The 14,949-nt window shown below is 35.9% G+C and overlaps 2 protein-coding genes across 2 annotated transcripts; one reads left to right on the top strand and one right to left on the bottom strand.

Moving 5' to 3' along the window:
- The first annotated feature begins 903 nt into the window (after positions 1 to 903).
- LOC110728095 (putative kinase-like protein TMKL1) lies at positions 904 to 5,281 on the top strand. The gene is made up of 2 exons (XM_021907731.1): positions 904 to 2,672; positions 4,331 to 5,281. Exons 1-2 carry the CDS (start codon positions 1,286 to 1,288, stop codon positions 4,969 to 4,971), a joined length of 2,028 nt encoding a protein of 675 aa, XP_021763423.1. The 5' UTR covers positions 904 to 1,285; the 3' UTR covers positions 4,972 to 5,281.
- A 787-nt stretch (positions 5,282 to 6,068) lies between these two features.
- LOC110728094 (probable pectate lyase 8) lies at positions 6,069 to 11,354 on the bottom strand. Its single transcript, XM_021907730.1, has 7 exons — positions 11,035 to 11,354; positions 10,899 to 10,946; positions 9,998 to 10,072; positions 7,399 to 8,041; positions 7,186 to 7,289; positions 6,955 to 7,093; positions 6,069 to 6,863 (listed from the first exon to the last, which is right to left on the bottom strand). Exons 1-7 carry the CDS (start codon positions 11,142 to 11,144, stop codon positions 6,642 to 6,644), a joined length of 1,341 nt encoding a protein of 446 aa, XP_021763422.1. The 5' UTR covers positions 11,145 to 11,354; the 3' UTR covers positions 6,069 to 6,641.
- Between the last annotated feature and the right edge of the window lie 3,595 nt (positions 11,355 to 14,949).

The following is a 14,949-nucleotide window of genomic DNA, read 5'->3' as shown; positions in this document are numbered from 1 at the left end:
TTCTAATGAATAGTTTGATTGTAGTTCTTTGTAATTTTCTAAGGCATAAAATAATTAATGTCTTTCTTGTCTTTCTAAAATAATAAGAAAATCATAGCCCTATCTTTCATTTTGCCATAAATTAAACTTCATTAGTATTAGTGTATTACCAATTGATTTTAGTTGAATGGACATATTTCAATTAAAATAACAATTTTTTTATTTTAAGAAAATTCAACCAAATTGAAATACGATATGTTTTATTGAATTGATCATAAAATTACTTTTTTTTAAATACAAATTTTTAAATAACATAGCTTAAATCCATCCTGCAATTTTCTATTCGTATTAGTTTCATCTATTTTAAGAAAATAAGTCTAGATAAAATCAAATTAGGAAAGATTTGTTCTTATAAGGGATATTCAGGTTCAAATTAAAATTAAACTATGTAGTTTAATAAAGTGAAAATTATTAGGAAAATAGAACACACTCTTACCAAACTAATGGACTATCATTCCCATGCACTTCACTAGGCTTACATAAAATTGCATTGCATGTATATACAACACCCCCAATAGAAAATATGTACTCTGGGTAGTCTACTTAAAGTCTTTAATCTATGTAAATTAAATTGTCAAGCTCTCAACTTAAATCAAGTTGGACAAAGTTTTTTTAGAAGTTTATTTGAAAACTTTACAAAAAATAGAGCAAACTCAATATCGGACAAGTAATTTTATACAACAAAGAAATAAGGGGAAAAAAAAAGTAATTTTAAAAAAAAATTATTTCCTCTCACGTGAAAAGCTCACCTTTATTAACAACAGAAGTAAATTGAGATGAATATTTTCTTTTGGTGTTTAGAGAGCTACAAGGGCAGGGTTGAAAATCGATTCTAAGAAGTTCTGGAATTAGAAAGAAAACTCTGACCACTCGAGTTATCCTTCATTCTCAAATTCAAATTATTAAGTTGAATGCCTTAAATCAAGACAGATGAAACTCGGTTGAGTGGAAGGCCTTGAAGCATGATTTCAAAAGGTTCATATTCTGACCATCAAATCAGCAAGCAATCACAAATACACATAAGACTGATACAAACAAAATGATAAATCTACAGAAAAAAGACACCAAAAAATTCAATCACAATGTCCCAACAGTCAAAACTCCCTTTTCTCAAAAAGCAAAAACCTCAATCGAACCCTCTCAATTCATTCTCCCACTCACTCACTCCTTCACTCCACTCCTACACTCCTTCCTCTTCACTCCTCACTTTCTCTCTCCTCCATTCTCAAACCTTTAACTCTCTCCAATGCCAAATCTCACCAAACCCTTCTTCTTCTTCCTCCTCTGTTTCTTCCTAATCCTCTGTTTTTCTCCATCCTCCATTAATGGTGGCTCAATTTCATCTTCTGATGTTGATCTTCTTCTTTACAAAATCAAACCCACTTTACAAGGAAACTCTGAAAGTCTCCTCCTTTCTTCATGGAACTCAACCATTCCTCTCTGTCAATGGAGAGGCCTCAAATGGGTGTTCTCCAATGGCACTTCTTTAGCTTGTGATTCTCTCTCTTCTCCTCAATGGTCTAGTCTTACTCTCTTCAAAGACCCTTCTATTCACATTCAATCACTTCAGCTTCCTTCAGCTAATCTTTCTGGTTCAATTCCTCGAGAACTTGGGGAGCTCTCTGCTCTTAAAACCCTATATTTGAGTGTCAATTCTTTGTCTCTTGGGGTACCCTTAGAACTTGGGTACAGTTCTTCTCTTACAGATATTGATTTGGGGCAGAATTTGCTTACTGGGTCTCTTTCTCCTTCAATTTGGAACCTATGTGACCGCCTCGAATCGATTCAGCTTCATGGTAACTCTCTTTCTGGCTCTATCCCTGCTCCTGCTTTGCCTAATTCTAGTTGTGATAGTTTGAAAGTTATTGATTTAGGGGATAATAAGTTTACTGGGTTGTTTCCTGATTTTATAACTAGGTTTAGAAATATTCAAGTTCTTGATCTTAGTTATAATTTGCTTACTGGGGTGATTCCTGAGGGTTTAGGGCAGTTGAAATTTGATCAATTGAATTTGTCTTATAATAATTTTAGTGGGGTTTTGCCAAAATTTGGGGAGAGTAAAGTTGGGGCTGAGGCATTTGAAGGGAACAATCCTGGATTATGTGGGTACCCTTTGGGGGGTTGTAGTGGTAGGACTAATTTGACTCCTGGTGCAATTGCTGGTCTAGTGATCGGGTTGATGACGGGTTCTGTGGTTGCTGTGTCGATTTTAATCGGGTATTTGCAAAACCGGAGGAGGAAGAATAGGAGGGAGAATGAGGATAATGAATTGGAGAAATGTGAAGAGGATGATACTGCTGGTGAAACTGGTGAGGCTAAGCTTGTTGTGTTTCAAGGCGGCGAGAATTTGACACTTGAGGATGTGTTGAATGCTACCGGGCAAGTTATTGAAAAAACGAGCTATGGAACGTCTTATAAGGCTAAGCTTGCTGATGGAGGGACCATCGCATTGAGGTTGTTGAGAGAAGGTTGTTGCAAGGATAGAAGTTCATGTTTGCCTGTGGTAAGGCAGTTAGGTCGTGTTCGACATGAGAATTTGGATCCATTAAGAGCTTTCTATCAAGGAAAAAGAGGAGAGAAGTTGCTCATCTATGACTATGTTCCTACCAGAACTCTCTTTGAGCTTTTACATGGTAAGTGTCACTTTCGTGTTTTATTTGCTGTCTATTTTGTCTTTTCATTGGTATAAACAGAAGTATATGAAACAAGAATCGAAATGATACCATATATTGTCAAATCAACATTCAATGTGATTTAAATTGGATATACAAGTACAAAGTTGAACATTCATGACTAATATGTATAACGACAAGTAATAACTTCTTTCATCCTGCATTAGAACTGAATAGACTGCTGAGAAGTTGTTAATATATAAATGGGACAAACTGTCGAGAAGTATTGTACTGCTCTTGGTTAGCTGGAAATGAACCCATATGTGCTTTAATATTGTAGAGATTTCTTCTGTCTAGTTGAAAAAGTTCTTTGTCTGAAGAGTTGCTTTGATGATTGTTAATTTGGAAAAGCAAACACATAAAGGAAGTTATTTAATACAGTATTGGTTTTCTCTAGTGTTCAAAGTCCTATTAGGTCGATAACAAAGAATCACCAATAGTCGGAATTTCTTGCATTATTACATCCCGAACCAGGCTGGTTCACAGTGAGCTAGTTTCTCACCCCCATTTATTAGTTTATGTTCTAGTTAGTTTTTCTGGAAAGGACTTTTTGCATGTTTCTCAAAATTAGGCTCTTAGCAAATATGGACTAAAAAAAACAAGGGATCTTAACAATGCTGTATGCTCTCTTTGGATCTGTCAAGGACTCTAGGATGATTGCATCTTTATATTTGGTGCTACGTGGAAAACATTTTGTTGCTTAGTTGTTCTATATGTTTACGTTTTTGTACTTGGAGAGTCTTACGCCCTGACCTTCCAATTTAATTAGATGATATGTTACCCAAGCTCTTCATTTTACCTCAAATGCTAAATACTCCAATCTCTAATATGGTCATAAATACTTGAAACTAGAGCATGCAAAATTTTCAAATAACGGATATTATTTGGACACGTACCCATTTTTCACACTAGAAGCCAAAGGTCTAACTGAGTCCAACTCCAAAGTCTAACTTCTGTCATTTGTCTTGACTAATATTTGCCGAGTAGCAGGCTTTAACCTATGGTGAATGAAATTGAAAGATATTACCACATCTACATTGCTGAAGAAGAGCTTTATTGAGAATGTGGATTAACTTAGGCTGAAAACCTGTTTAAGGAGAGTTGCCTAATTGAGGAAACTGTAATCTTTAAAAATTACGTTGATGAAGAACTTATGTCCAGTCAAAAACATTCACACACCAAAGTCAAGTAAAAAAAATTCACACGCCAAATTTTGGTAGGCTAAGCAGAGAAACTAAATTCACCAGTGCATACTCATGTTGATATGCTCAACGGTCTATGGGCCTAATAGTTCTTGGTCAGGCATTCTGCCGGCATTTTAACCCCACTCGTAAGCAAAATAGGAAACATAGTCAACTTAAGACTTAAGGATTCATTTGAATAGATGCAGCTGCAGCATGCTTTTATGTACTTGAATATGTATCGGTGTCACAGTTCTCAATAATTAGTGTTAATTGTGGTCATTACAGTATGTGGAGTATTTTATAACATCAAAACAGTCTTTTTTTTATTATTTTTTTTATTTGTGTCTGTGTAGATTCATTTCTCACTGAGTTCATACACTGTTGTATTTTATGACTTGTTTCTGTTCTCACTAAATTCTGTTTTTTGTAAACCAGAACCTAAGCCAGGGAAGCCAGTGCTAAATTGGGCTCGACGCCACAAAATTGCACTGGGTATAGCCAGAGGACTATCATATCTTCATACTGGCCTAGAGACTACAATGACTCATGGGAACGTTAAATCAAAGAATGTACTTATTGATGACTTCTTCGTAGCTAGACTTACTGAAATTGGGGTAGACAAGCTGGTGATCCCAGATGTAGCTGATGAAATGTTGTCTCAACTGAAGACAGATGGTTACAAGGCTCCTGAGCTTCAAAAAATGAATAAATGCAATCCAAGAACTGATGTATATGCATTTGGTATATTGTTGCTTGAGATTTTGATAGGAAAAAAGCCTGACAAAAACTCTCGAAGTGGTGATTATATGGATCTACCATCGATGGTGAAAACAGCTGTTTTGGAGGAGACAACAATGGAGGTTTTCGACGTTGAGGTTTTGAAGGGAATAAGAAGTCCCATGGAAGACGGATTGGTTCATGCATTGAAGCTTGCGATGGGGTGCTGTGCTCCAGTGGCTACTGCTAGACCCACAATGGAGGAAGTACTGAAGCAGTTGGAAGAAAACAGACCGAGAAACAGGTCTGCTTTGTACAGCCCTACTGAAACTAGAAGTGGGACAGGTACTCCCTTTTGATCTTCTTTCACCATGTTTTTGTTAGATTGAGAGGTAAAACCTGTCTGTATTACTGTAGGAAAAAGTCTCCTTAAATTGATACGATTTTCTGTGCATGTAATTTATGGCAGAGGTAGTGAAGTCATGCACAGTGATTCATTATCTATTGTAGGTTTCTCATCTAATTCCTATATTATGATGTAGTAGTGTTAAAATGATGAGATTTATTATAAATATTGTGATTGTACCAAAGTAACTATTTACATGTATTAACTACGAATATAGGGTGATTTTCTCCAGTTTTGATTCGCTAGCTCATATACACTTCTTTTTCTTTCTGATTTCATTTGGTGTAGTTTGTTCTGTCTAAGAAACCTCGATAACAGATTCTTCCAGCATCTCATGTTAGATAATCTGTGGGGCTGGCGAAGATGTCAATATCGGTGATTAGATGTCTTTCGTATTGCAGTTTCTTCCCAGATGCAAAGTACATGACTGATGGCAACAGATAAACAGATAATATTTCTGCTTTCAGTCATGACAAACCCACATTCATCTGTTAGTATGTATTTCTGATGTGTTAAACAGGCAAATTGTTCATTAATGTCACTGCATACCCAATTTTATTAGGCACATAATCCGTACTCCGTAGTACATTAGTTCACATCACTTCGATACTCCATGGGGTTTAGCTGCTGTTTACCCTTATGAAAAAGGCTCCTTATGAGATCGAAGTGTAAATAGCCCTTGTTAGACAACTACTCGGCTATTTTGATGAATTGACCATATTAGCGGAAGTTCGCATAGAAGTCATTTACCAAACATCGCCAATGCTCAATTATTTGATGTTAGTCTCACTTATCTTGAATCTGAGTATTCAAATCAATTTATGAGTTGAAATGGGAAGTGCAATTTAAGTCTTAAATTGAACTTGGTGGGTCTTAGATAATCAATTTTCAGCGGCTCCTCAGAGTCTTGTCATGTGTCTTTTGCCAAAAATGGACCTACTTCCCATATGCTAATTTAATTGGTGGGCATGTATTAGTAAGTTAATTAAGTTCTAATTTAATATTATGCAAAATAAGTATAAACAAAAGAGCAGAAGTAAAAGCACAGAATAATGAAAATAACTAAAACTCTTGTTGCTGAATATTACTTGTACTAATATTCCACGATGATGGTTACAATCTCCAATTCCTTGTTTTGTTTGCTGTTGTAAAATCTGTGTTTCTATCCTGTCTATTTCGATTTTCTTAAATAAATCTAAAAGCCAGAAAATTGAACAAAGCAACTTGAATGACTGAGAGTGTCACTCAGAACTTGAAAAAGAAAAATTAAGAGCCAATGTTTCTTAGTTTGGAGCAAATGAACAATGGGAGGGTTCAGAAGAGGTGATAGAATACAACTTAGGAAATGAACAACGCTTCCAGAATCGCCCCATTTATGGTTTTCAAAAATAAAACCTTTACAAATGGGTGCAAGACGGAGGTTGAGCGATCACAAGGATAGAGTTTTAACAATCTGTGTGGTGGTGTACATGGTGAAGACAATAAGAAGTGAAATATATACTATAGCCAATTTAATTGATGTAAAAAAAGCTTAGGAAGAAATGGAAATGGGCTTTTTTTTTAGTTTTTCTTTAAGCAATTGGGTGTTTTGTTTAATTTGTATAGAAATTCTGGTAAATTGGGCTAACAAGCTCTACCACGGCGACATGTGAGAACACCAGCACCTGAAGTCAGGGTGGCTACAAGGCTCGATGGCTTGGCTGCCAAGCTGGATGCTCTGGCATAGCTAGCACCAGCTCCTGCTCCTGAGGCAGTGAAAAAGGCGCCATTTAGAAGTAGATCACCTTCTGATCTCCAGTTCCAGTGCTTCCAATTTCCTTGATTTGTGTCTACCCTTTTAGTTACCTAAGAACAGAAAATTTATCATCAAAATCAGAGAACAAAAAATAGAATTATCCTAAATATATACTTGTATGATGATTCTTAGTTATATTACCTCTTTGGCAAAAGGGTTAGATGGGGCAAGGTATCTATTCCCTTGGCTGTTAATGGTGGGATCTGCACTTCCTCCGATAGCATACATTTCCCAGTGAGTGTAATCGTTGTTCACAACATGAAAGTAACCATGTCTACACCTGTAAATTGAATTCAGTTGCAGTTAGTAATGAAACTAAACCCAACAAGCAGAGAGACAGGGAGGACGCGACTAAGACACAATTTTGTGTACCTTGGCATCCTCTGCATAAGACCTTCACCAAAGTGATTGTAGGCAATGGTGACCTGCATAATCTTATCTCCTGTGTATGAGTCACTGTGACCTAGCAACATCACCTGTTTTGATCGAAAGGGTTAGAAGAAGTTCGATGATTATTATTCCTTAGGTAAAGAGGGTGTATTCTAATCTGATGCATAATGTAACAGAATGAGGTTCTTGTTTTACCTCATTGTGATGAGTAAAGTAATTGTTAGAAATAGTAATGGCGGTGGAAGCAATGACAGCATCAATGAGCCCATCCGCACAATTCGCGAGAGAGTTGTGATCAATCCATATATGACTTGATCCAAAGATGGAAATCCCATCACCATCAGCCATACCTCTAAAGCCATAATGAGAAGGAGAACTTCTCACCATTGCATTACCAGTTGGCTTACAGTCATGTATATGAATACCATGGATAATAATATTGGTGATGTACTGAATGGTAATGCAAGCGCCATTAGCAATATGAACATTCACCCCTCTTCCATCAATTGTCTTAAAGCTGTTCATAATAAGCTCCTCCTTTAAGGTGATCACCATATCCCTCTTAAAAACAATCCAAAGTGGCTCCTCTTGGATGACTGCATGACGGAGAGTCCCTGGTTTCGGGTTCACTGCATCATTGTCACTTGGGTCAGTAACCACGTAGAATCGCCCATCACGACCTCCAACAGCATTGCGTCCGAATCCAATAGCACAATCAGCAAGCCTCTTTCTGTTATTGTGCCAGTTACGATCACACCTCCAACAGTCATCAATCGGGTTTCCTGTTCCACACGAAAAATATCCTAGATTTCTCCTTGCTGTGCTGTTGCTAATGCTCCTGAAATTAAATAATTGCATTAAACAAAACCATCCAATTATAAACTCATTTAGCATAATTCAAATTAGGAAATCATCACTTTACAAAACCAGAGTATGTCATGTGACAACATGTGCAGGGTGTGATGGTCATACAGAAAGGATGAAATACGGATCATACGGAAAAAAAGCAGGGATCAGAAGAATTTATTGCTACATCCTCCTTATAGTGTTATAGAGTAAATTTAGTAAAAAAAAGTATGTGACATAAATGCAAGAAAAAAAGGACCTATTATTACTCTTAGTAGCTAAAATGAAAGATGTGGTGTGTCGGTGAGACTAACTAATTCTACGATAGGTACTCGTACCAGCCAACAGAAGGCTTAAATGAGGTCATGGGTGGTCACATTCAATCTGCCAAATAATATTGCCTCTTTTGATCAACTTGGTGGTTAACCCAAAAACAAAAAAATACATATCTAAGCTTTATATATGAGAGATGTGGCCTTCTTGCTTCCTCTACAATCACATTGTTTCTTTATTTTATTAAATGATAAGAAGACTCGAACTCAAACTCGAAACAGAATTGATATGCAGCATTTGCCTAAAGCCAACATACCAAAGTAAGGTCCTCTTGATGATATGGGTTAGTATGTAAATATGGCCTCTACAATTGTATTATGGTAATGCCAAAATTTGGGGCCTTTAAAATTAAGTTCTTTTGAGGATAGTTTTGTAAGGGTCAAAATTTGGGATTTAATGAGTTTACCTGTAACCTACCATGCAATCAGATGGCATAACTATATATAACTAAACTAGATGACCAAACTCAAGGCATGACTTGAATGTGCTTTTTCTATGTTTTTACCATATTTATTGCTACTTTTCCCCTCATTTTCAGTAGCAGGGAAATCTGCTAAGGTCAAAACATCTTAATAGTTGGATTTATGCAACTCTACCAATAAGATTATTGTTACAAAATCTATTCCACCCGATGTGAAAGCTACAAAATCTACTACTCGTACCAAAAAAATATTCATAACATGTAAATAATATGAGTCGAAAAGAGTATGTAACTACTATGAAATTAATTTATGAAATATTATTTCTGATTATTGTTGTAAATCCATCTGATTTGGTCATGGGTTTGCCAATGCCAACATAAATTCGCCTGAAAAAACACATAATCTGTAAAGATCTTTCAAGTCATGTGATGAGTTATTGACTGATGAAGATTGGAGAATATTTCCAACTGAGATAAGAGAAGGATTCCTATGTGCAGTCAAAGAAAGTTCTATATAAAATATAAAAAAATTGTCATATTTAAATAAATATTAAAAAATTAATGGAGACCCACAATTAATTGGTGATTAACAACAGTCAAATCCCTATAATATTATATTGAAATAAAGAATTTATATCATGGGTATCATATAAAATGGAGAAAAAAGACATCAGAAATTAAATGCAGTATGTGCGGATCTTGTGGCAGAGGCATGTGAGTTTACCAATCAAACATAACAAACGGTTTTCCTAATAACATGGGTTGGGCTAAATTATTAAGCAGCTTAATTTAATGTAATCCCAAATAAGAGCTTAAGAGCTTAAGAAAAACCACTGACACGTAGAATAATTCACTAAGATTTGGACCATCTTATGTTTATATAATGTAAGTTATTTTTAAGTCATCGTTTAAGATAGTCACGTTGATATTGTCATTTAAACCGTAATATAATAGCTAAATCTCGATGGAGGATTACTACTCCAGGAAATATCCTATATGGACGATGCCGTCAATTGTGGCATAATAGAGGAAGAAAGTGACATAATAGTAGTATAGCATTTTCACAACTTTGACATCCATGTTAGAAAGTGGAGATTGAATTTAAGAGGGTTTGTAGTGGGTGAGATTTCTGGTGGTGAGCATTAAAGGAATGTGTATTTTTTTTTCAATGATTTTAGAAAATGAAATTTTTACCTTTGGACCATAGAAACAATCTCTTCTGGTTGTTCAACTGCTGCTTGCTCATTTTTCACTTCAGCATTCTTGGCCCTGAAATCAGAATTTCGTTGACCAACAATTATGAGATTCAATTTATTTCAACCCAAAAAAAATGTACTATTGTTGGGATTTAATCAAATTTCAACTGTTTTTCTTAGGTCAAACGAACAACTCATCCATAAAAATTGCAAATTCCAATTTTTTATAGTCACAAACTCACAACGTACTAAAATTTACTCTATTTAAACTTAATAGGATACAATAATAAAGTTGGGAGAATATTTTATATTCAGTGTTAGTACCAAATGACCCGACTTTGACCAAATATATATTTACCGATAGTACTCCATAGTAAGTACTTACACTATTTTGAAGGACTAATGACATGCTAAATTATTGGGATAAATCATACTACCATATATTTAGGGTACATTTATAAATATCCCAAAGATTAAGCATAAAAAGATTTGTTCATTATAATTGATAAAGCATGTTAATATATTCTTATTAAAATAATATACACCAGTTATAACAGAACTACCGGAACAATAGTACAGTACTACAGTGGACTAGTGTAGTGTAACAACTAACAATCAGCAAATCACTGACGTCGTCATTTTAACGACTTATTTCATATTAAATGACAAAATTGCCCTTCACTTCATACCAGAAAAAGCTATTTCAACGGTATATTATTGAAAACCATTTTTCCATTCTCAAAAACAGAGAAAAACAGAGCAATTTACCACAATAATCAAAATCAAAACTAAAATGAAAAATTATATTTATTTATCTGATTTAATTAATAATGAATAAAATTACTGTTTTATTCATTTAATATAATTTTTAAAAAAATTAGTAGAAATGACGAACAAACCTATCCGCCATTGATGAATTCTTCAAGCTTTTCAAATGCTCTTCAACCCTAAAAACCAGAAAATCAACCTTTAAACTCAATTGAAAAACACATTTCAACAATTTCGACGCAATGCAGCTAAAATGATTAACATTACCTCAAATTAACGACGTCGTCATTAGTCAATCTGCCATTAACGACGCTTAAGAAAAGCGCTGAAAACAACAATGTGAAGAGAGTAAAGTTGATCAAAGAAATTTCCGCCATTATTTCTCTCTCCTAAGAAATTGAAAATCTCTCTCCTGAAATTTAGGGTTAAGAGAGAGAGAGAGAGAGAGTAGAAGATTATTGTGAGAACTGAGAAGAGGAGAGTGAAAGGAAAATGGCCAAGGTAGGCGGGTTTTTATAACAGAAAGGTGGAGCCTAACATGCTCTTTTTCATTATTATTTTTTTTTTATTTTTTATTTTTATTTTTTTGAAGAGAATTTTATTTAATAATTTAATTTAGCCTTTTTTTTTTTTTTTTTTTTGTCTAGAATAATAATGAAATTGATAAATGAAAGAGAAGAAAGGAATTTGGAAGATTTGGTTAAATTAATTGGACTTTAAAGGGAGAAGAAGTACTAACTAAATAACAACCTAATCTTTTTACCATTTGGTATCTAACTGCCCCTAACTGAACTTTACGACTCCCTCGGAGTAGATTGTGTGACTAATTGGTGATAGATATGCTTTATTTTTGTATTTTTATAGAATGTACTGGTACTTTTTTTTTGGGGGGTGGTTGTTAAGGAGAAAGGGCGGGCCTTACCGGGTTGGAACCTCTCATAGGTCTTCCCGGCCCGACTTAGGTAATACGGGAGTAAGGGGAAGGATAAGAGAATTCCCACTCCAAAGTGTCTCTAAGCTCTAATGGGAGTTGATCCTACAAGTTCAAGGTTATGAGATGCAAACTTTACCACTAGACCAAGATTGTTTTTACAATTCAAAGGTAAAAAATTTTTAGATCATGAAAAAGTTCAAATCAAGTCAGACCAGAAAAAATAAATTCTAATCGGTAAAAATAAGGTGAATTACAACCTGAATCAGATTTTCTATTCCATTTATTTCTTAAATTAAAATTTATCAATCCGTAGTGTATTTTGTCAAATACATAATGATTCGTGACAAATTGTCAATATATAATGGAAAAAGCTAATGAACGCCCCGGGCGTTGGATAAGCTAGCTAAAAGTAGAAGGATTAAATTAAAAATTAACATTAATTATACCGATCGAAGCGTGATTTTTTCATGCTTTCCCAAATTAATACTCTCTCCGTTTTATAATGTTAGTCCCATATAGAATCAATCACATAAAATAAGAAAACAAATATATTTGGAATCTAACATTAAAGTACAACATAATTCATAATTAGTTTACCTTATTTAACTTTTTTGATATTTTATTAGAAAAGCACAAGTCATAATTGCATAATTTAAGGTAAAAATTTCCTTACTTAGAGTTGTGTCATCAATCCACAATCAATCAATTCAAAAAAAAAAATCAAGTTATAAATGAAATATATTCAATATGGGTAGATCTTTTTGAAACGCCCAAAATAGTATATGGGACTAACATTATGAAACGAAAGGAGTACCACTTTAGGTAATATTTTAGTGAAACGCTAAACATCGCCCGCAATTTACCATATAAAGCCCACAAATATGATATGGTTTGACCATTATGCCCATTTTCTAAAATTGAAATAATCTCGGTGTAAAAAATGTGGAGCCGTACTGGCTCGCCGGGGGAGACCGGAGGGCAGGCCGGAGATGCGGGGGACGCCGGAGGTACGTCGTCGTCGACGGAAAACGAGGTAAGTCACCGTTAAAATTCACGGTTTACCGTCGGAGTGGCTCCGGCGCCTAGGATGGACGCCCATACCGTAGCCTGGACGTCCAAGCCAGACGCCAGAACCACCAGAGTGGCGTCCAGCCCAGACGCCCAGACCACCAGACTGGCGTCCTGGCCAGGCGCCACTCTACTGGCTGAGGCGGCCCTGCCAGGCGCCAGTCCAGTGGCTGTGGCAGCCCTGGCAGACGCCACCCTTATAAATTAATTTTTTTTTTTTTCTTTTTTGATTTTGTTGTTGTTTTTTATTTATTTTTTTTTAAAAAAAAAAATCGAAAATGATTTTTTAAAAAAATTCGAAATGGGTTTTTTTTAAATTAAATTTGAAAATTCGAAATAGGTTTTTTTAAAATTAAATTTGAAAATTCGAAATGGTATTTTTTAAATTTAGTTTGAAAATTCGAATTGGGTTTTTATAAAAATTAAGTTTGATTATATATAATTATGCTTTTTTTTGTGTTAATTTTGTGTAAATATAGAAATTAAATGTATTATCCGTTAAATGTATTTATTGTAATATATAATTGATGCAGGAATATGGTGGAGACGGAAATGATTACAGTGGGATATTTGGACATGATGGTCCATTCGAAGAAGCTCAACAGGCGATTGATTGGGCAAAACAGGTTGCAATTGCAGCTGGATTTTGCTTGGTAGTAGTAACTCATAAATCTCAACGGGATGGTAGAATGGATCGCATTTTGAGATGTGACCGTTATCGCAAAAGAGAAGAAAGAGATTTTCGTACAGCCACTCGGTTTGATACAAAGCGGAAAGGTTGTGGGTGTGAGTTCAGAGTAAAGGTTCGACAACTACGGAGTCGTGACGGTTGGGAAGTGATTGGTTACTCTAAATGGGGGTATCACAACCATGAGATGATAGTATATGAAGAGGGTCATCGACAACTGAGCGGCTTAAGTCCTGCTGCGAAACTAGTTGTGAAAGAAATGAGTGATGCTCAAGTGAAGCCTGCTAAAATATTAGCATCTGTGTTAGAGAAATTTCCAGAAGACCATCCAAACCGAAGACACATCTACAACGTCAGACAACAACTCAGGTTTGAACGGACAGAGGGAAGGAACCCTATACAGCAGCTGCTACACCAGGCACAATCACGTGGTTACCTGTTCTGGTTTGATTCTGATGAAGATACAGCGGAGGTGACTCATCTTTTCCTTGTGCATCCTGATTGTGCTGATATGATCAAGTCTTGGCCATTTGTGATTTTGATCGACTCAACGTACAAGAGTTTGTATCCGGCTGCCATCGCTCAATGAAAGCCGTGATCAGCGTACTGTCAATCTTATCGTGCATGGTGGCAGGAACGTGATTCACCCCAGTGCCCTCCAGTCGCTCGAACATCTCGCTCTCCGCCGACCAAGCCTCAGCCCATGTACGCAAAAAGCTACAAGTCTTTTCCCGGGTATGACATTTCAACAACCCCGTAACTGAAGGCCTCTCCTGGTCCTCCCAAATACGGGCAGCTATGTGTCCTAGAAAGCTAGGAATCACACTCCCGTCAACAGGCCCACCGGGCACCTCACTCCTAACAACCCAAGAATCATTACCGGCCCTCGACCGTTTCCTGCTTGCCCTAGATACAGTGGACGCAGATGATGTGCCAGATCTACTAACAAACCTACCACCCCTACCCTTACGCACCTCCACCATATGTGTCTCGTACATGTCATCAACCCTCTGACTGAATGGACCGTAATCATCATACGGTCCACTGCCATCGTCCACATCCTCATCCTCATCTGCGCCCTCCTCCTGCTCCTCCTCCTGGTCACCCTCCTCAGCATCATCATCGTCATCGTCATCCTCATCCCGACGGTGGATCCGTTCTCTACGAGCTGAGGCCGAAATACCACGGGATCTGACATGTCTATGCCCCGACCTCTCCACTGAATAGCTTCTACTAAGAAGCTCTACATTCTTCTCCGCACCATGACGACCCAGTGAATTCTACACAAAATTTTAAAATATATAAACATACAAAAATTTATACGAAAAATAGCTACCACTCCCAAATCAAATAAACTAAAAACATACAAATAATTGTAAACAAAATATAAACATAGAAAAAATACAACGAAATTGAAAAAATTTATAAAAATAAACAACAAAATATAAAAACAATTCAAAAATATATTACACAAAAAAAAAAATTAAAAACA

Source organism: Chenopodium quinoa, unplaced genomic scaffold (assembly GCF_001683475.1).
Source record: "Chenopodium quinoa cultivar QQ74 unplaced genomic scaffold, ASM168347v1, whole genome shotgun sequence".
NCBI classification, from domain to species: Eukaryota; Viridiplantae; Streptophyta; class Magnoliopsida; order Caryophyllales; family Amaranthaceae; genus Chenopodium; species Chenopodium quinoa.
Note: the sequence above shows the minus strand (reverse complement) of the source record. Positions and strands in the feature narration are given on the sequence as shown.

What these genes read in the sequence shown, in the direction of transcription:
- LOC110728094 (XM_021907730.1), bottom strand. Translation starts at nt 11,144, where the DNA reads ATGGCGGAAATTTCTTTGATCAACTTTACTCTCTTCACATTGTTGTTT. An exon ending in CTTATGCAGAGGATGCCAAG is followed by an intron (nt 7,094 to 7,185) that starts GTACACAAAATT and finishes TTCAATTTACAG; the next exon opens with GTGTAGACATGGTTACTTTC. An exon ending in CTAACCCTTTTGCCAAAGAG is followed by an intron (nt 6,864 to 6,954) that starts GTAATATAACTA and finishes TTCTGTTCTTAG; the next exon opens with GTAACTAAAAGGGTAGACAC.
- LOC110728095 (XM_021907731.1), top strand. Translation starts at nt 1,286, where the DNA reads ATGCCAAATCTCACCAAACCCTTCTTCTTCTTCCTCCTCTGTTTCTTC. An exon ending in TCTCTTTGAGCTTTTACATG is followed by an intron (nt 2,673 to 4,330) that starts GTAAGTGTCACT and finishes TTTGTAAACCAG; the next exon opens with AACCTAAGCCAGGGAAGCCA.